At 41.4% G+C, this 22,415-nt stretch overlaps 1 protein-coding gene across 2 annotated transcripts in view; it reads right to left on the minus strand.

The window, feature by feature from the left end:
• LOC144682909 (sestrin-3-like) overlaps positions 1-22,182 on the minus strand; it is a 109,958-nt gene extending 87,776 nt beyond the window's left edge. The window contains exon 1 of one of the 2 annotated variants that reach the window (XM_078545788.1): positions 21,839-22,182. In XM_078545788.1, coding sequence (XP_078401914.1) covers positions 21,839-21,937 — 99 coding nt within the window. In that variant the 5' untranslated portion in view covers positions 21,938-22,182. Of the gene's footprint in view, positions 1-10,480; positions 10,636-21,838 lie in introns of those variants that run through there. The other variant, XM_078545789.1, reaches the window with a different exon arrangement.
• Between the last annotated feature and the right edge of the window lie 233 nt (positions 22,183-22,415).

The raw sequence follows: 22,415 nt of genomic DNA on the forward strand, positions 1-22,415 counted from the left end.
AGTTGTCTTCTGAATATTAATTCAGATATACATTGAGTTGTGACAAAGCAGCCGAGGAAGAGGGAACTGTGGGCAGAATTTTGCCCTTGGCGTGTGGGCTCGGCAGGGGCTGTCAGGAAGCCGACCAATGCCCACAATCAGGCCTGGAAGGCAATTTCACGCTGGAGGGCCAATTAAGGCCCGCCCAGTGTGAAACGTGTGTGCCAGCGCTCAGCGCTGCCTGTGCTGAGGCAGGGGAGGAGGGGAGAAAGAGAGAAAAAGAGGGGAGTGCGAGCTGGGAGAGTACGACCTTTGCGTATGTGCGCTACATAACCTCCGAGGCAGGGAGCTGCCTCAGGGAGATTAATTTATTTTTCAAATCAACTCAAGATTTGATAAATGTTATGAAACATGTCCCTTCTCATGTGAAGGAGTCACATGTTATTTGTGAAAAATTAAAGTTTTTATGTAATTTTTATTTACTTTTGGAAACCTCATCCCGCCCGTGGATGAGGTTTCCAAAAAAAAATGCAAGGGTCGCTTGGCCTTTCCGCCAACCGCAAGGTTGGACGGGCAGCGGAAAATTTACTTCAATTATCTTTCAAATGGCCTTAATAGGCCTTTTAATTGTCAGCGGGTGCGCTGCCGACTCTGGCATGCACCCGCTGACTAAAATATCATGAGCGTGAGCAATGATGTTGGGACACACGCCCGACATCACTGCAAGTCATTTTATGCTCGGTTGGGTTGGAAGTGCCCCTGCCCACCTGCCAAGTTAAAAATTTTACCCTATGTTTCTTTCCTTCCAGAGAAAACTAAAGACTGGATAGCAAGATTCCATTCCATTTCAATAAGTTATATTGATGCCTGCCAATGAATTTGGGATTCAGTGTAATAGATTTATATTCAGATGTTGAAAAGGCAACTTCATATCCGTACAAGTAATGAAACCACAGATTTGCACTGGTTAGCTTTGCTACCAGAGAACATCAATTGCTTTAGTGTATTCATCCACTACAGTGATGAAAGCCGTATTTATAATGCCACTTTTGCTTTGATATGAAGCAATTTAGTGTGCATTTCAAAGTTAAAAACTCAATAACTCCAATTTGCAATGCCATATGGATTCCAGCTAGTTGAGACCCTCCAGGCGGTCATCTCATGCGACGTGAAATTGGCATCAATTAGTACACAACTCTGTTGCAGTCCGAAGTTCTGTTTATAAAGTGCTCAAGTCATCCGACAGACTTGATAAAAAAAAAAGTCAGAATCTGGTTAGAAAATGTACGTTCCTGTCTGCTCTCCAACATTCGGTATGCAGGTCCGGATTGTGCCATGGCAAAGAAACAACAGCTCAGATATAGAGACACTTTTATTGTTTAGTAGATACAAAAATCATATTTACACAGTTGTACAAGACTAAAAACCGTTCATTTTTCTATCTACTTTACAGCCTAAATCATGATATAAGAATTTATGTTTACCTGGCCTGCTGGAATGAATAATCACATAGTAGCAGGTGATGCAATCTAACTTACGACAGCGAGGGTTTTTTGTTCCAACCTTGAGTCATGTCGTCAACCTGGATATCAAGCAGATAAGGCACTCGACAGGTGTTGGGATCTATTATCTACTTCAGGGCTTCCCAGCAGCAATGGCTGCCGTGGAGCTCTGACTGAACGTGAGGCCCCTTTAAATCCTCACTTTTTAAAAAAACTATGGTGGGCATGGCCTAAATGGACGATACTTGAGGCCCGATTCCTGCTCCAAAAAACAAATTGAAAAAGGCAAGTTCTTAAAAATACGCAAAGACTGAAAACTCTCTCTCCTCCCCCCCATCCCCCACACTCTCAGCTCCCACTGAGGGGTCATGGGAGGCAATGGTCTACTTACAGGAGTGGAGTGATCAGCAATACGGAACTAAAGTTGATTGACTAGCATCAAATGGAAGAATGTAATACAACCCACATTATGAGGTGAACATTGCTGATTGTATTTTACTCTCCAGCTTTCAGTCTCAGACAAATTATCTGTCTGAAGTTTGATTAGTTAGAAGAATCTTGTTCTTTCAAATAGAATGGTGCTTTATATAGATAAGGCAATGGAGGGTACACCCCACAGCAATTTTAAATCTGTAACCTATTGTTTAAATTCACCAATTTAATACTAGTCAAATACTAGGAGGAATAAATATTGGGAAGATGTGGGTCAATGTAACACAAATACAGAGTAAGTTTTCAATAATTCAAATAAGGTCAGCTGTACAACTAGAACAAAGCAAAGCAAAAGATAACAAGGTACAAACAGGATCCCAGGATTGCTCTCCAGAGTGGTTTTGGGGGAAAAAAAAACTTACATCACAACCATTGGATCCTTAGTCCTAAGATAAATGAACATTTTCTTCCAGCTACTGCCTAGGCCTCTACACTACACTAGTCAAACTATGATATTTTTAAAAGAGTCAATATTTTTTTTTTAAATTTGAAAAAAATTGTGCTCAAGGCATGTTAATTTTCTGGCAGTTCAGAATACACCCTAACCAGGCAGGGAAACCAAAAGAATCCGTTAGGAAATGCAGAACCATCCTGGCGCAGCTTTTGACAGCCAAATAAAACAGAGTGTTGTATTTTTAATAGCTACCTTAAGTCCAGTAAATTGTCAACAATCACAGCATTTTGGAAAGATTATTCTATATAGTTCCATATCAAGACATTATGATCTATTTAAAAAGAATGCACATTCCTGCAAATTGCCTTGGGATGTTTTACAATGTTAAAAGCGCTTTATACCAGCAAATGCAAATAATTGTTTCACAATTGCACCACACATCACATCCTCCAGCATTTGCATGGCCACGAAGATAAGATTAAAGTAGCCATCCTGAGGATGTCTTAAAGAATAAAAAAAATGCTTTTATGTTTCAAGTTGAAAACCGAATGCATCACAAATATTTGGCAATGAGTTTAAAGTCAGATAGACATTCATAAGCCAGTGGCACTGCCCTTATGCAGTTTGTAGTACCAGAGGTGCTTGCCTGAATTATATCATCTTGCAACTTGCTGCCAATCATCGTTTTATTAACCTGTATACACATTAAAAACCAAATACACAGCAATTGCACAGGCTATAAAAGTCTCACACCCCCTATAAAAAAGTTTCTAGAACTCTTATAAAATGTTTAACACATCTGTTGCACATTTGCTTTTGACTAAGAAATTCCTCCTTTAGTTCAGTGTACATCTGCAATGAGGGCTCTTTTCAAAAGCAATAAATGAACTAGTTAGTTTATTACACAAGCCATCTCAATTAAAAAGCAACCTTTGCAGAGTGAGTTTCATCCAGCTGTATACTGCAATCCCTATTTAGGGCATTCTTTGAGTAGAAAACAAGAGTTCTGGTGATCAAGCTCAATATTTCCATTAATTCAGATGGGTTGCATCAGTTAAATGACATGTATTTTAGATAACCCACAAATTGCCCAACTTTTAGGTACAATGGTTTAGAATGCTAGATCTCAGGGATTGGAAAATCCTAGTCCTGTGAATTCCCACATACCGCTGTGATTAATTAAGAACTAAAGTACATAGCCAGAACTAACAATCAAATGTTCCATAGTTTAATGAAAACAAAATGCTAGAAAGACCCAGCAGCTCTGAGACCATCTGTGGAGGAAGAAACAGAGTTAATGTTTCAGGTCATTGACCAAAGTAAAAGAAAAAGTGTTCACCATTATTTGTGTGCAAATGTTACAGCAAGTTCAAGTGAGGTCAGATGTGTGGGTTAAACACGGCAATCCACGATGTGCCACTCTTCTGTTGTCTGGTGCACCACTGAAATGTGTTGATGCAATAGTTTATAAGACTTGCCAATTTCAGTCCCAATTACCATTTTAATGATGCAATGTGTTAATTGTTGCCAGTCAACCTCTCTAGCATGAAGATTAATTTCAAAATGTGAAGTCTCATTCCTTCAAGTTTTAATTGTTGTTGGAAATTTTTAGAAAATCATTTAAAACTTTTTTTTATTGTCTTTCACACCCTTGCCCCGCACTCCCACCATCCAATCTCCTCTTGCCCTCTATACTTCTTTTGGTACCTGATTTGACATTGAATTCACCCACTAACTTACACTTCTTTCTTAGTCCTTGCACTGTCAATTTTACAATCAATCAGTTGTCGGATTAGTTGAGGTCAGGGGTGGTGGTGTAGTGGTATTGTCACTAGTCTAGTAACCCAGAGACCCAGGGTAATGTTTCAGGGACCCATTTGAATCCCACTACAGCATGTGGTAGAATTTGAATTCAATTAAAAAAATTTAAATCTGGAATTAAATCCAAAAATGACCGTGGAACCTTCGTCGATTGTCGTAAAAACCCATTTGGTTCACTAATGTCCTTTAGGGAGGGAAATCAGTCATCCTTACTTGGTCTGGCTTACACGTGACTCCAGACCCACAGCAAGCCAGTCTGAAAGGAATGAAACCGGACAGATCACGCTGCATCGACCTAGGCACCAGAAACAACAATGGTAAACTCAGCACCAGAAACAACAATAGTAAACTCTGCCCCATCAACCCTGCAAAGTCCACCTGGGAGCTTGTGCCAAAATTGGGAGAGCTGTCTCAGACTAGTCAAGCAACTGCCTGACATAGTCAAACTCATGGAATCATACTTTTACAATAACGTCCCAGACAGCATCACCATCCCTGGGTATCTCCTGTCCCACCAGCAGAACAGACCCCAGCAGAGCTGGAGACACAGTCGGGAAGGAGTTGCCCTAGGAGCCTTCAACATCGACTCCAGATCCCATGAAGTCACATGGCATCAGGTCAAACATGGGCAAGGAAACCTCCAAATTACCATGTACCACTCCCTTCAGCTGCTCAATCAGTGCTCCATGTTCAACACCACTTGGAGGAAGCACCAAGGGTGGCATGGGCACAGAATGTACTCTGGGTGGCAGACTTCGCTGTCCATCACCAAGTGTGGCTCAGTAGCACCACTACTGACCAAGTCCTAAAGGACATAGCTGCTCGACTAGGTCTGCAGCACGTCATGAGGGAACCAACAAGAGAAAAAATATACCACATCCTCACCAACCTACCTGTCCCAGATGCATCTGTCCATGACAGTAATCAGCAGGAGTAACCACCACACATTCCTTGTGGAGAAAGTCCTGTCTACACATCGAGGATAGGCTCCATTGTGTTGTGTGGCACTACCACTGTGCTAAGTGGAAAAGGATTCAAACAGTTCTAGCAACTCAAGACTGGGCAACAATGAGGCGCTGTGGGCCAACAGAAGCAGAATTGTATACAACCACAATCTGTGACCTCATGGTCCATCATATCCCCCAATTCTAACATTACCACCAAGCCAGGAGTTCAATCCTGGTTCAAAGAAGAGTGCAGGAGGGCATGCCAGGAGCAGCACCAGGCATACCTAAAAAAAAAAGAGGTTTCAACCTGGCGAAGCTGCAACACAGGACTACTTGTATGCCAAACAGCATATAAGAGCTCAGTGATTCCACAACCAATGAATCAGATCCAAGCCACATCCAGTCATGAATGGTGGTGGGCAATTAAACAACTCACTGGAGGAGGCAGCTCCACAAACAACCCCATCCTCAATAATGGGAGAGCCCAGCACATCAGTGCAAAAGATAAGGCTGAAGCAACAATCTTCAGCCAGAAATGCCGAGTGGATGATCCATCTCAACCTCCTCCGGAGGTCCCCAGCATCACAGGTGCCAGTCTTCAGCCAATTCGATTCACTCCATGTGATATCAAGAAACGGCTGAGGGCATTGGATAATGCAAAGGCTATGGGCCCTGACAATATTCCAACAATTTTGCTAAAGACTTGTGCTCCAGAACTTGCCACGCCCTTAGCCAAGCTGTTCCAGTACAGCTACAACATTGGCATCTACCCGGCTATGTGGAAAATTGCCCAGGTATGTCCTGTACACAAAGCAGGATAAATCCAACCCGGCTAATCAGCGCCCCATCAGTCTACTCTCCATCAGTAAAGTAAAGGAAGGTGTCATCAACAGTGCTATCAAGCGGCACTTGCTTAGTAATAACCTGCTTACTGACGCTCGGTTTGGGTGTCGACAGGGTCACTTAGCTCTTGATCTCATTACATCCTGGGGGTTACCACTGACCAGAAATGGGACTGGACTAGCCATATAAATACTGTGGTTACAAGAGCAGATCAGAAGCTAGGAATCCTGTGACGAGTAACTCACCTCCAGACTCCCCAAAGCCTGTCCACCATCTACAAAGCACAAGTCAGGAGTGTGATGAATACTCTCCACTTGCCCAGATGAGTGCAGCTCCCACAACACTCAAGAAGCTCAACACCATCCAGGACAAAGCAGCCTGTTTGATTGGCACCACATCCACCACCAATGCACTGCAGGAACTCACCAAGCCTCCTTAGACAGCACCTTCCAAACCCATGACCACTATCATCTAGAAGGACAAGGGCAGCAGGTACATGGGAACACCACCGCCTGGAAGTTCCCCTCCAAACCACTCACCATCCTCACTTGGAAATATATCGCCATTCCTTCACTGTCACTGGGTCAAAATCCTGGAACTTCCTCCCTAACAGCATTGTGGGTGCACCTACATCACATGGACTGCAGTGGTTCAAGAAGGCAGCTCACCACTACCTTCTCAAGGGCAATTAGAAATGGGCAATAAATGCTGGTTTGCCAGTGACACCCGCATCCCATGAATGAATCAAAAAAGGTAGAGTTGCTTGCCTGTTCGTCCAGCTCTTCCCACAGCTATATTATCAGTTAGCACTTTCAACAACTTGTCAGAAGGAATAATAATTTTCATAATGTACTTTGCCTGGATCTGTTTAAATCTATGTTTTACTGTTGCCTTAAATGAAAGTAGAACTGGGAGTTAGATTAATTGGGGGAATTAGAAATTATCATAGTAGTAATTTGTAGATCTATGTGCGTGCTTAAAATCATTTTTTCTATCAATAAAGGTTTAATTTAGTTTTGTAGGAAACCTATAAGACTCGGTGGTCTTATTACTGAATTCAAAGGCACGCATCTCGAAACTTATACACATTGCAAAACAGTTGTGGCAGTTGTTTCAAGTTTCCCTTTGGGATTTGAGCAGCTTGACATTTACCATTGGCTGTGCCATAACACAACTTGTCACAATTTTTTTTTTTTAAAACCTTAACATGCAAAGGCAAAATCTAAATAAAAAGGTGGACACCTTTAAATGCTCTGCTGTGGCAAATTATGGTCCACTATTTGCTGCAAGTCCTGGCAGAATTTCCAACCTACCTCAAGTCCATTAGGTTACAATGCAATTTATAATGGCACCACGGTCAGTCAGATACTCCTGAATTAGACAGACCAAGAACTTCAATGGAGATAGGGTGTTTAAAAATACTACTGAAAGTCTGGGAGGTCTCAGCAACCCAGTAACACTGACAACTTTACTATAAATTGAACAATAAAGAGGTGGTTTAACTGTCTACAGTTGTTAGTCCCTGCAAATACGGAAGCCTGCACAACTCTAAGGGAGCAAAACAGCATCGTTGATATTTGACTTATAAAAAGTTGATAAATACCTATGAAATCTCTTGCTGGTGTTGTGCTTTGACATGTTCTTTTTACTGGCAGCCTCTAGATCTTAATTATTCTACTGCTTATTGTTTGTCTCACCTCTCCTGAAAATCATTCTGTTGTAAATTGATCAACAGTTTGAGACATTGTATTGCAGATTGACTGGAGACAGTGGAAATGCTATTTTAGCTCCAATAAGCCAAATAATATACTAATTAGGACAACTGTTAGCCCCACTCAAATCAAATCATGATATACACTGCCAGATCACTAAGGACATTGCTTGGTCCTGGATAAAGTTGTATAAATTAAAATATAAACAAACAATGCTTAAAAACAAATTAATGTAATCATGGATAAATTTAAGATTTTGCTCAATTGTCAGCAGAAAAATTAGCCAAAGTACTTTGTAGTTACAATTTGACTTTCATCCCAAGTTTTTCCTCATGCAATTAGCTCAAATGACCAGTTTTCATAAGCAGAGCAATTCTCTGGTGAAATCCACACCTTTATTCTGTGTTGGATTTAGTGTAGCCAGCCTAATAAATAAATCATCCATTGCAGAATCTGCAAGATACCCAGCACATTGTGTCATCCAGACACCATGTGCCACAAAACAAAACTATTGTTTGCATTTACAAGTACGACAATGCATTCATTCAGGAATGCAAATGTTCAAAAAGAATCATATGCAACATAATACTTACATGAAATGGAATTGCCTACAGTATGTAATAAAACCTTCTCAGAAAACCAGCCCCTTTCAGGTTCTTGAAGGTAAGCGTTCCTTTGGATAACAGTTGGTTTCTGTTTTCGTATCCATGTTCTTTCTGGTTGAGATGTTAGATGCAGTACGTGCTTACTGGAGACGAATGGGACACAGACCACTGAAAAGTCCTAGTTTTGAGTAACTTAATCCTTTTGAAGGCAGGGCCGTCAATCACTCATGATCAAAGGCACAATATTCAGTGCAAAAATATCGTTTTCTGGCACATGAACACAAAGTTAACAAATCATCTGGGTCTCGTACCAGCTACAATCCTTTACAAATCTACACCTCTACCAAAATGTTATAGCATTCTTTCAATATGTATTACACTATGATCAATGAATGTTTGCTCTACATTGGGGAGACCAAACACAGATTGGATGATCACTTGGCGAAACATCTCCATTCAGTCCACAAACACAACCCAAGCTTCTGGTTGCTCGCTGTTTTAATTTTCCCATCCCCTCAATGCAAGCTCAAGGAACAGTATCAGCTTTTGATTTGGCTCATTGCAGCCTTCTGGACTTCGACATTGAATTCAACAATTTCAGATCATAGCCTCTGCCCAAAGTTGCAGGAAACAAATGGAGGCAATGATTCTACTATTCCCAGGTACACCTCCTCTAGAGTCATCTTTTGTTTCCTGTCCCATTATCCCTCGTCACTTGACCTCCCGTCTTTCACCACCCTTTCACTGGCCTTCCTTTTTGCCCGTGTGTCCTTACTTAAAATTGTTACTTCTCCAAATTTTTCCTCAGTTCTGATGGAAGGCCATCAACTGGAAACATTAGGCTACACTTTACAGGGTGTGAGGGTAAATATTGCTCACGCACCACCACCAACCCCCAACCCTGTTACAAAAGTCAGTCGCAAACCATCTGACTTTAAAAGAAGGGCTGTCCTACTGTGATAACACGCTGCTGATGGCCTGAACAAGCAGAGAGTAGGACTTCTGCCCCTCAGCTGGAGGAAGTCCCACCCTTGAGAGCTGCTGGCCAGTCTGATTGGCCAGCTCCAGTAGTTCCAGAACCCAGCAGTGAGCACTGCTGGAACTGCAAGCAGTCCCATGGAGAGCAATGGATCCCAGAGGGCCCTGACAAGTCTGGAATTTTTGGGCAGGGAGGCATCGGGCAGGGAGGAATCACCTTGGGTGGTGGGGGGTGCGAGCAGCCAAGGGTTCAGTTTGCCCCCAGTGCACTCCCCCCAAAAGAATGAACCACCCCTTCCTTCCCACTTTTGCACCTCAGATGGTGAAAACGCAGATTCCCCACTCTCCCCCCCTTATCCACACCAATCACATAATGGTGTGGGCAGCATAATATTCAGGTAAACAAGCTCAATTGCCCATTAATGATTTTCTTTAAAAAACAAGGTGGAGGAGGGGGGACTGCCTACCATATTATGGGAAACAGGCGTATTTTACCCTTGCGCAGGATGGCAGCAGTCCCGATTTGCAAATATAAAATCTTGGCCTTTAACTCTATTTCTCTCTTCACAGATGCTGCCAGACCTGCCGAGTATTTCCAGCAATTTTTGTTTTTAAATATCATCTTAACCAAGTTTCTTAACCACGACTTCGTCGAGCCAGAGAGATGAACAAAATGGTTTGATCACATTTCCCTTACGATTAGATTACAAACAACATCACTGATTTACAAACAGAGAGAAACAAGCTGGATAAGTCATGCTTCATTTTCTTAAGGATCCTGCCAACTGACAGCATTTGATTCCAATGTTTTTCTTTAAAAAGAAAATAGCAGTTTCTTGATACAAGCTAAACTATTGGAGGTTCACATAGTTACTAGTTGCAGAATGATATTGATCGGTCACCGGCACCAGGTTACCTGACTAACTTCCAAGACACTGAATGGTACACAGTTGTGGGGGAAGGGGATAACAAATGGAGAGGAAATTATAAATAATATTTTCTACTGCACATGTTTTCTTTTAAAAATGATAGAATTAAACAAACATCTCTGTCAGTGGAAATTGTCATTAGCTATATCACGTATGCACACAGATAGTTATACAATACATTCACATGGTGCACATTTATTGTGAAAGGACTTATTTTGGCAGCAGATCCAGTTCAATTATTAAAACTCTAAGAGCAATTTTGACATGGTGCAACCCACCATATAGTGCGTATCTTGGAGAGGTCATGGATTAGATTCCTTCCTTATTGTTTGAAGCAGGCAGTTTCACAAAGAACTGAGGGATCATACTTAGAATAAAGAAACATAAAATTAGGATTCAGCATAGAGCAGCTGGCCATATCCAGTCACAATAACAATCTTGCACCAATCGCACCACTCTCTGCTCTTTTAACCCCACTTATACTTCAAAACCAGACTATATTACAAAAACTAGTTCCAGCGGCCAGTCACTACGTTAATGGGAGCAGACAGGAAATAATTGAATAAAACAGCTAATTTGAAACATAAACGTACCACAATTTCACATAGTTCTGCAGAGGAAGGATTCAAGTGACAGGCAATTCAAGTTTCAAACAATTCTAACATGATCTCTGCCCCCATGTTACATAATCGGGTGGGAAAAAAGTAAAAAGTGTTCTCCAACTTGCAGATTAGACAGACTAAAGCCATAATTTCTCAACGCTTGCCCTAAACTCCATCTCTTTCACCAGCCATTCACTAAAGCTGCCATCCCACTTGACTAAATGCTGAGCTTAAACCCCAAATTCCATCAACCACAAAACTCAATTTTATCACTGCAACACTACCCACTATCCAACTGTGGTGCTTTTAACATGCCAGTTCCTCCACCATTTCCAGCTGCTCCAAAACCCAGCCATCCACTCAGCCGCTCACTACATTGATCTTTTTTGTCCCCCCCCCCACCCCCGAATATGGTTTTGCAATGCACCCTGTGATGCTGTTTTACGTTAACTTTTTATATAAATGCAAACTGATAATCCATACCAATACCACTTCTCAAGGTATTATGAGGAAGTGACTCCCTCTCGGGAGCAATCTCACACTGCAGGTAACTGGCATGCCTACGAGCTGGATGGAGGTGGAGGAAAGAGGGGGAGCTGGAAAAACAGCAACCGAGAGAATGGATTGTGAAACATGAAAGAAATTTATTTATTTTCCCTGTTCTGTGACCTCTAAATTCTGGAGGCAAAGTACAGCGAGATTCTGATTAAATAATATAAAGCAGCAGCAGGAACAACCTCATTTATGTAGAAAATCTAACATTGTAAACATTTTTACAATCATAAGGGGACAATAGGTGGCCAAAAATACGTTTAAAGGAGGGGAGAAAGATGGTGAAGCAGAGTGGTTTAGGGAGGGAATTCCAGAACTTAAGAGCCTAGACAGCCAAAGCCATGGATGAGAATTTTAAAATCAAAGCCAATATTACGATCACACCCTCATTGTGTTTTTAAGTCCAATCCTTCTGCATTCCCTATGCTTAGTTGACCAAGAGTACGACTGAGCCACATTGTTTGGTCTGTGCAAGCTGCTGCATTTTGAAATAAAGTGATGTAAATATCCCCCACTATGCCTTCAATAGCAGGAAACAAAATTGAACCTCGAAAGTTATATTTGAGTCCCGTTTCCTCTTTAAAATTCTCAAAGCACTGCTCCCAGAAGGGAAAAAAACCAGTAATACTTGGGAAATGACTGGTTCTGGTCCAAGTTGGTCTGGTACACTTTTAAAATGGAACTCCAGTTCAGACTAGTACCAGTCATTTCCCACGTTTTACTGGTTTTCCTTCTGTTTGACAGCTGGTCAATAATTCCACTGTAATTAGACTGGCAACTGTAATTATACTTCAAATATAATTGAAGTAACAGTAGACCAGCATTCTGGACTGAAACTGAGTTTAAGAAAAAAACAGTTTGTGAAACACTGTCATCCTGGCCTTGGCTCCTCACAAAAATGGCGCTGCAGAAGTTTTGAAACCCAGTTGCAATTTCTAGTCCTCTGTCCATTTTTTTTAAATCTTGTGTTTTATTATGGGTCAGCAGTAGTTCAGTTGTAACACTCTTGCCTCTGCATCACACGATTGTGTGTTCAAGTCCCACTCCAGGCACTGTGCATTAAAATCAAGGCTGACGATCTAGTGCAGCACTGTCGGAGGTGCCGTATTCCGGGGAGGTATTAAACCAAGGCCCCAGCTGCCCTCTCAGGTGGAAAATCCCAAGACACTATTTCAAAGAAGCCCAGGAGAGTGATCCTCAGGGTCCTGGCCAATATTTATCCCTCAAATCTTTTTTAAAAATCATTTTGCTATTTTTGGGAGCTTCCCATATTAAAGTAAGACCATAAGACATAGGAGCAAAAGTAGGCCACTCAGACCATTGATTCTGCTCCGCCATTCAATGAGATCATGGCTGATCTGATAATCCTCAACTCCGTTTTCCTGCCTTTTCCCCGTAACCCTCGATTCCCTTAACTTATTAAAAATCTGTCCATCTCAGCCTTGAACATACTTAACGACCCAGCATCTACAGACCCTCTGTGGTAAAGAATTCCACAGATTGACTACCCTCAGAAGAAATTCTCATCAGTCTTAAATGGGCAACCCCCTCACTCTGCAATTATGCCTCATAATTATGAAGTAATTACACTTCAAAAAGTCCTTCATTGTCTGTAAAGCGCTAAGACATCCAGTCTCGTGAAGAACACTATATAAAACACAAACCTTTCTTCATCAATATTCACCACATGGGAAGACCTCTTGGCTACACCAATATTCTTTCCTCCTGTGTTTGTGCTGCCACTCTGGTGCCACTTTACTTAGCTGCTATATTTTATAACTGGAGTAATTATACAAATTTTAGGGCACAAACATCACACCACCAAAATCTTACTGGATCTTCTAGGTTTTGGAAGTCAGCATTGCAACACTAGTTTTATAACCCTGCACTCAATACTGTTGTCCTAACCATAAACATCATTAGAATTTTGAGATCTTTTGAGACCTAGTTGGCTGGACAGCTCAACACAGACTTGTACTCCACTAGCAGGTTTAATATTCAGCGATGAGCACACTTCACAATGCCTAACCACATTAGGAAAGCGAGCATCGCAAAGCTCACAAACCTGACTCTATGCATTGAGACAAGTGAACAGGTAGGGAGGGGGAAAAAGGAGACAGTGTAGAGCAGAATTCTGGTTCATGAAGCTAACTAACCTGTCTGAACTTAATTTGAATCAAAAGTTGATTGTACATGAACTGAACTCAATGTAATTGTATTAAATTCATACATTGTTTAGTTCAAATTGACTGGGAAGTTTCAACTTCTGGTGGGCAACTCTGGTGTCCAGAACCCTCCGAAAATGTCTCCAAATTAGAGTCAGAGACTTCAGAGAGTTCCGATTCACTTCCCAGAATAGTTACCCAGGAAACGTTAGACAGGAAAAAAACCATATCAAACTCTTGGATAGCTACACAACTGACACCACCCCCCAATGACTCCCCACAGAGATCTCCCCCATTTCCAGACCCTATTTCTCTCACACACACACACATACACACACATACACACACACAGTGAAAAGGTATTTAAATGCCACAAAGTTGTTTTTACTATGTTAGTGAATGAAGACTTACCAATGTAGACAGCTAGTTCTGTAAAGAGACAGTGTGGCTTGGCTTGCCCGATGATCCTGCCCTACGAGGAAGGGCTCCCAGAACAGGTACACTCCACATTTCTGAAGACACCTGGTTCAGAAGTCCACATGAGAAATGCGGAGCTCTAGCAAGGTGTAAAAAAATAACAGCAGGGTGGCAATCTAACAGTGATTACCACTCCTCAGAAGATTTGGCCTGATGATTTGCACAGTGGTGGTCAACTTAAGTGTTAAACATCACCAGGTGTGACACAGCAGCTCCACATTTGCTGCATTTGAAGGCAGTGGGCTGAGAGGGAGCAGGATTCACTGGACTCTCGGCCAACTGAGCTTCATTTCTCCCAGTCCCTTCCAATGCTCCTCTGAAGTAAGCTTCCAGAGATCCTGATTACAAGTGCTCAACTATAAATTGTGACTTTGTGTATTCTGCAGCGTAGAGGGCCATTTAATGCTGTTGCAACAGTGAAATGCATTCCCAGCATTTAGTTACATTAATTCAACTGTAGGTTAATTGCCCAACTAGGAAGCAATAACTATGTTATGACCACTTCATGTACCTGCATATTAATTTCAGCACAAACTATTCTGCCAAAGTAGCCTGAGATTACAAACAGCAGGGGGGGGGGAATGGGAAGAATCAGGTCAAATTTATGAGTGGCCTGCTCCTATAGCCTCCACTGTGCAAACATCTTCCTTGAATGAAAAAAACAAAAATAGCTGGAAAAACTCAGCAGGTCTGACAGCATCCGAGAGAATGAAACTTTACTCACTCAGCTATCTCACTTCCTACTCCTTCATTTCTCTTCCCACACCTAGTGGCGCATGAGGCACGCAAAGCAGGTGCACACATCTGTTTCCATAGCAAGTTTTAGCTGGAACAGGTTGCTAGCCTGGTCACCAGAGGCTAGAGGGGTGTCACTCCACATCAAGCATAGCTGACCGGGAGACTCTTCTGCTCCTATTACCTGTTACAGGTGTATTGGAAGGATTTACAGGTTGATAATCATCCTGTTTGGCCACATTATGAACGCACCATCCATGACCATTAAATCCTGGGATTCAAACCCAGGGCTTCTGGCTCAGAGGCAGGTATGCTGCCCGTTGCATCACAAGACCTCCCTCACTTCCAAAGCAGTTTAGCAAGTCACACAACCAGTTTGTAACAATTACACTATAAACTCTGCACTGTACAGCAGAAAATGTACAAAGCCTGAAAGCACTACAAAAACAAGGGCTGAATCTTACTGTTGCGATGAACATGGTAACTGCTGACACTATTGAACATTTAAAAATGCAAAACAGATGAAAAACTAGAAAATATGGCTGTAAATAGAGTTGACTCATTACATTAATACTCAGGCATTATTCACAATTACATCTCATTTTGAAAGTATTTTTCATAATTGCAGTTATGAACCAAGTCTTCTATAGTAAGTCTGCCATGGCCTAGTTTATGGTAAGCCAACTAAAATAATCAATTTGAAAGGCCTATCTCAGTTACTGATTTAAAATACTATTAAATCAAACCCAAGTTGGACAAGCCAGAGGTTTAAACAGCTGCAGTATAGCGGAAACATGCATTATACCCTCAATTTCAAAACACTTGTTTTAAGTTTACTCGATAAACCGTAGCTGTAGCATAGAAAACTAAAACTCTTTTATATCAATGTTCACGAGCCAAGAAATAGAATGATTGAAAGGATCTCCTTTAATTTAGTTGACCTGGGAGAGTGTGCAGAGGAGATTTGTTCGAATGATAAGCAGGAAGGAGAGACTTTAGTTACATGGTGAAACAAGACAAACTGGGATTGTTCGCATTGCCTGTGACAAAAGTAAACTATTATCCCTCTTCATTCTTCTCAACCAGTCTGTAGCCTTTGACACAGCTGATTACACAATCCTCCTCCAACATCTCTCCACTGTCATTCAACTGGTTCGGACTGCAATCATTGGTTCTATCATTTGTCTAATCAAAGCCAGCAATGATTTCTCTTCCTACTCCCAAGTATTATTCTGGTGTCTCCCAAGCCCTCAAAACCCCACATCCCGTTTCTCATCAACTCGCTGCCCCTCTGCAATATCATCTCAAAATTGCCATTAGTTTACGCTGATGGCATGCAGCTCTACCACCTCTCGACTCCTCCAATATCTCTAAATTATTAAACTGCTTGTCCAGTAATGGATAAGCACAAATTTCTCCAGACTCCATTTAAAAAAAGAGCTTTTGATCTGGAAAAGTGAGGGTCACTGGCAAGGGCAGCATTTATTGCCCATTCCCAGTTGCCCTCGAGATGGTGGTGTTGAGTCACCTTCTTGAATCGCTGCAGTCCATCTGGTGTAGGTACACCCATAGCTGTTAAGGTTGGAGTTCCAGTTTTTTGTGCCAGTGAAGGAATGGCGATATTGCTCCAATAGAAGATGGTGTGTAGCTTAGAGAACTTTTTGCTGGTGGTGTTCCAATGAATCTGCCACCCTTGCCCTTCCTGGTTGCAGGTTTGGAAGGTGCTGTCAAAGGAGGCTTGGTGAGTTGCTGCAGTGCATCTTGTATATGGTACAAAATGCTGCCACACTGGTGGTGGAGAGACTGAATGTAAAAGTTGGTGGATGGAGTGCCAATTAAGCAGGCTGCTTTGTCCTTCCTGGATCGTGTCAATCTTCTGGGTTGTTGTTGGAGCCGTACTTATCCAAGGAAATGGGGGAAGTACTCCACTCCTGACTTATGCCCTGTAGATGGTGGACAGACTTCAGGGAATCAGGAGTTACTTGCTGCACAATTCCCAACCTCATACCTCCTCTTGTGGACACAACATTTATATGTCTTGTCCAGTTCAGTTTCTGGTCATATGGTGAGTCCCCCAGGATGTTGATGGTGGGAGATTCAGCAATGGTAATGCTATTGAATGTAATGGGGAAATAATTAATGCTTGGCACTTATGTAGTGCCAATGTTACTTTCCACTTATCAGCTCAAGCTTGAATGTTGTTCAGGTCTTGCTCTATATTGCCATAGACTCTTTCAGTAAGAGTTGTGAATGGCACTGAACGTTGTTGCTGATGATTGCACATCCCCACTTACAACCATATGATGGAGGGGAGGTCAGTGATGAAGATAGCTGAACCCAAGACTCTACCTTGAGGAACTCCTGCAGCAATGTCTGGGTCTGGGCCATTGACTTCATCCCTTTCCCTGGCACTGTCTGAGACTGCACCAGGCTCTTCCAAGGCGAGCTTCCAACTACTTACCCACACCTTCACTAAGAGCACCTCTTTTCACCTCTAACATTGCCTAACTCTGCCCATGCCTCAGGTCATCTGTTGCTGAAAACCTTATCATCCATGCCCGTGACCCCCAGATTTGAGCAGCCCAACACACTCCTGGCTGGCTTCCCTTGTTCTACCCTCTGTAAACTTGTTATCCAAAACTCGGTGCAATTAAAGACATGTGCAAGAAAGTACCATGCACCCATTACCCCTGTGCTCACAGACCTACAATGGCTCCCAGTTAATCAGTGCCTTGATTTTAATCCAACACATTAATGAGATATGATAGGAAAGAAAAGTATCTTTTAGTTGTAAGGTTTGAGAATTAGGACAGTTAAAATGGATGTGAATAAGCCCTCAGAACAAAACTAGCCACAGAGCATAATTTGACAATATATGAAACTATTTGAATAATTGATGCAGTAACTGGTATAGAAGGAAAGTGTTATTTCAAAATATCTGGTTACAGCAGGGGAGTTATTCCTGATCATCTGGCCAATATTTATTCCTCAATCAACATCACACAGAAAAAAAGATTCTGGTCATTAACGCATTGCTGTTTGTAAGAACTTGCTGTGCACAAATTGGTGACAGTGTTTCCTACTTTACAAGAGACTATACTTCAAAGAAGTACCTTATTGGTTATAAACACAGATGTTCAGTGGTCATGGAAGGCACTATATAAATGCAATGTTTTCTTTATTGAATGAGAGAGCGTCACTCTGCACAGTTGTGCATGCCATTCCAAGCATCAGAAGGTTTTTAAATTGCTTTTATTGACACAAACATAAGTTATTCAGCTAAGGAGGGGGAATAGACTTGCCGTAAGGCCCATTCCATGTCATTTAAACTCAAGTATCCCCAAAAGACTACAAAAGAGAAAGGAAATGCAGCGATTCAAGAAAGCAGCTCAAGGACAATAAATGCTGGCCTAGCCAGTGAAACCCACGTCCCTGAATGAATAAAAAAAGGACTTGTATTTCCCCACTCATGTGGGGATAAAATCCTACTTGATGCTCTCCATAATGTACTATTGCTATGTATTTTAAATTATAAATTAAATGCAGACTTGTTTATTTTCTGATGAAGCAAGGCCACCTGCAACCATTCAATACACCCAAGATGTTTTGCAAGTGCTGTAACTCACCCCCTCATTTTGAACAGGTACATCTATGCACCATATAAAAGTTTTGCAATAAAGTAAATGCACAAAAGTGGATAATAAAAATGCAAATTGTATTTGAAGAGCTTAAGTAGAGTCTGGAATTGTACGATGTTAAAATAGCTATGAATATATCAGTATTGAAGCCTGATCATACTGCGATGTGTTGGTTAGCTAGTCATAAATTCAGCCAACACCAAATACTTGGCAATGTAACTCTTTGAATACTGCACATTGCATGAAGTGAAAGTGCCGATGCCAGCCATCAAAAAAAACTACAAATAAAAATATTTCTCTTCAGTGCTTCATGGATGCCAAATACAGGCACATAAAAAAATAAATCACTGTCCAATTCTAGGTTTCCCAATTAATTACATAAAAAATGTCCAACAAGCAGGTCTTCCCTCAAAAACTGTAAATGGCACAGAGCAGGTTAAGTACAAATCCAACAAGGAGTGTTGCCACTGTAATACCTAAAAGAGTATTATCTAAAATCTTACACCACTTTCACTTGTATCGTAAAGATGTTTTTATTAAAAAAAGCAGTAAAGCAACATTGGAAAGATTTATAGCTTAAAAGAAACAAATATGTAATTTAAGACTCTTCCCCAATTTATGTAGTGCCTTTAACAAAGCAAAACATCCAAAGGTACTTTACAGGAACATAAAGTCTGATACCAAGCCATTAAGGAGATATTTGGACAGATGACCGAAAGCCTGGTCAAAGATGTAGGCTTCCGGATGCATGACAGTGGAGGGATGGGGGTGTTGAGGGAGAGAATTCCAGAGCTTTGGGCCTAGGCAGCTGAAGGCACAGCCACTAATAGCAAATAGCAGAGCAATGAAAATCGTGGGTGCCCAACAGGTCAGAATTGGAAGAGCTCAGATCAGAGGGTTGTAGGGCTGAAGAAGGTTACAGAGGTAGGGTAGGGGTGAGAGGATGGAGGGATTCGAAAGGATCCGAAATCTAAAAGTCAAGGCATTTTTGGACCAGGAGTCAATTTGGTCAGCAATAACAGGAGTGATGGATCAAACAGGACTTGGTACAAATTAGGATACAGGCAGCAGAGGCTTGTATTAGCTAAGGGAGGAAGAGCTGAGAGGGGAATTGCTAAGCGCTGCAAGATGCTGTTACAAATCTAAGAGCAAAAGAAATCTATGAACCGCTACAGGTCCCTGAAAAAAAGATACCAAGTACTATAAAATCTGATGCACTAATCAGGCCTTCATTGCATGTTGAGATGCCTTTTGCTCCAGGGGTGAAATTCCCATGTCTGCAAGGTACGGTGGTTTTAAACATGTTAAAACAAACTTTGCAATGTCCTCCTATACATACTTATGCATTATTTGCCAGTTCAAAACAAAATCTGTAGACTACATATGGAAACCGACAACCAGTGCAACTACAACAGACACTCATTGATTAGCTCAAGGGCCAGTTTACAGGAAACATAAATATTCCATTTATCAACAATCAAACCCTTAAAGATTCCAACCATTTAAATATTGCAATATAAGAAATATAGGTTTGTTCTGCACAAAAGATTGGCCCTACTCAGTTTACATTAAGAACATTTGGGTTTCAATTACTGCAATATAGAATATTCTAACAAGCAGTGTACCACACAGAATTTAAATTTGGCATTTGGGTGAAAAGGCAAAAAAAATGTGGGGATTAAAGAGTCCTCCAACCTTTTCATTTCAGACCATCAGACTAGGCTGATAACTGTTAAAAGTACTGACATACTTGTATTTGCAAGCAGTCTTAACAATTTGCTGCTGAATCAGCAAGTCTGTAAGCACTTCTGAAAATGTGGCAATGAACCAAAGCAAGGATTACTAGAGAACAATCGTGAGTCTTATGCATAGCAACTCGTGAACAGAAATCAGGAAAAACAAGTCCCACAGTCACCAGTGACCCTTGACGGAATCAATGCCAAATTACAGACCATTTCATTGCACCCAGGCTACCCTGATGTACTATAACATTAAAAAAAAATGACACATTGAGAATATCAAGTTGTCCAAAAGGAGAAAACTGATCACAGCACTTCAACTTGAAACTGAGGTTAATTTTAAAATGCATGTTCTATCTCCTAAGCACAGTATATCTCAGAGATCAAGTCAGCAGCAAACATTACAAAACAATATATGACCATTTCATCAAGGTACAGCTGAAATAAAATAGACCCGATTCCATCTTTCAAAAGTTCTATCCGCTCCAAAGATAAGGGATGGACAAATGGTAATCCCATGGGCCTTAGTCCTGCAGGAGAGAGGCCAGAGATACATATTGATTAAAGTGAAAGCAAAATACTGCAGATGCTGGAGATCTGAAATAAAAACAAAGTGCTGATAAAGCTCAGGAGCATCAGTGGAAAAAAGGGTTAACATTTCAAAACCAATATTACTCTTCATCCGAAGACGACTCCAAACGTTAACTATTTTTCTCTCTCCACAGACGCTGCCAGATCTGAGTTTTTCCAGCACTTTCTTTTTACGATACACATTGACTGGCTCCTCATCATCTGAGAGATAATAAAGCAAGCAGAAATTTGAAATTTAAAACTATTCCAAACTTGGAGTGAAAGAGAAATTTAATCCCAAGCAAGCTCTTTGCAATTGAGAGTAGAGGTTACTTATGAACTGCAATTGGAAGGTGCTGCTGCTCAATACAGCGCAGAGGACTGACTTTCTGTCAGAGCTGGGCAGAGAGGAAATGAGCGAGTGTTAATAAGAGAACACTGGGACCTTCTGGGGTTGAAGGAGGCAATTTAAAAAACAAAACTAGGCACAAGAGGAGAGGGCCTATGTGTTAATATTTTAAGTATCATACCAGCACGGATGGTGTTTGGGGGTGGGGTGTGGAAGATGCACAAAACATTTTACCAAAGCAAGGCAGCGTTGCAGTTTTTGTGAAAGGAAATATTAGGATATTCGTTTACTAGCTTTATGACGGAAATTCTTGACGTCTTTTTTTTAAAAAAAATCTATAATCGATTAGAAAACATGAAGAGTCTCAAAAGCTTTCCGATTTATCAAGTTCAGCGGACAGAGCTGGAAAAACAACTTTGATTGACATCTCGGCCAGCCGGTAGCAAGAGGCTAAAGACTGTGTCCTGCTCAGAGGTTGCATTCGACAGAACAAAATCTCTTGCAAAATTAGCACCCAACAATAAATACACAATATAAAAACTATATTTAAACAGCTATCTACACACACACATATTCAACTCGCAAAGTCCTGACGAGGTACACATTGAAAATTAGAGCGTGCGCAGCAAAATGCCCAATTTCCATGATGTTTTTAAACGGGGTGTCGTAAATAGACCATTAAAATATTTTGTGCTCGAGTTGCCCCCCATTTGAACCAACACATTGAGGCCACTCTCCGAGCCATGGAAGGCAGTCGCCTGCTTTATCTATTCCTGCATCGCAGAAGGAAGCAACTGAACTAAGGTTACCTTTCGGAGGACTTTTTGACAGTTGGTACAGATCATGGTGGAGAGCTTTTCTGAATTCATGGTGTTCCTGTTTTCTTTGCAAGTTGTGGATATGAACATTATTACCAAGGATTTGGGGTCACTCTCTTCACAGAGCCGCTGTAATAACTATCATACGTGGGCATGAGTCAATGTAAAGAAAAGAAAACATTCAGTCTCTGGCGCACAATGACCATAAAACCAGAATTTCTAAACTTCTAGACCTTTTTCAGACAATCCCTCAGCTCCCAACTAAATAGCTGCACCAACCAAACCGTCACTAACTCCATCATCAGCTGTTCTCAGAGTTTAATGTAACAAATTCACAGCTGTAACCAATTGCCTTTCCCCTGACCAATCATTACACAGGACTACAATCAGTTACCCGCCTCCTGACCAATCATTGCACAGAAATGGAAAGCAACGGCTCAACTCTTAACCAATAACATTACAGAGTTGCAGCCATTTCTAACCAGTAATTTTTCAGTGTTTGACCCAATGCCCTCCCTCTAACCAATGCTCTTTCGAGACATTGGGGCACGCCCTCACTGCTAGATAA

Source organism: Cetorhinus maximus, chromosome 7 (genome assembly GCF_964194155.1).
Source record: "Cetorhinus maximus chromosome 7, sCetMax3.hap1.1, whole genome shotgun sequence".
NCBI classification, from domain to species: Eukaryota; Metazoa; Chordata; class Chondrichthyes; order Lamniformes; family Cetorhinidae; genus Cetorhinus; species Cetorhinus maximus.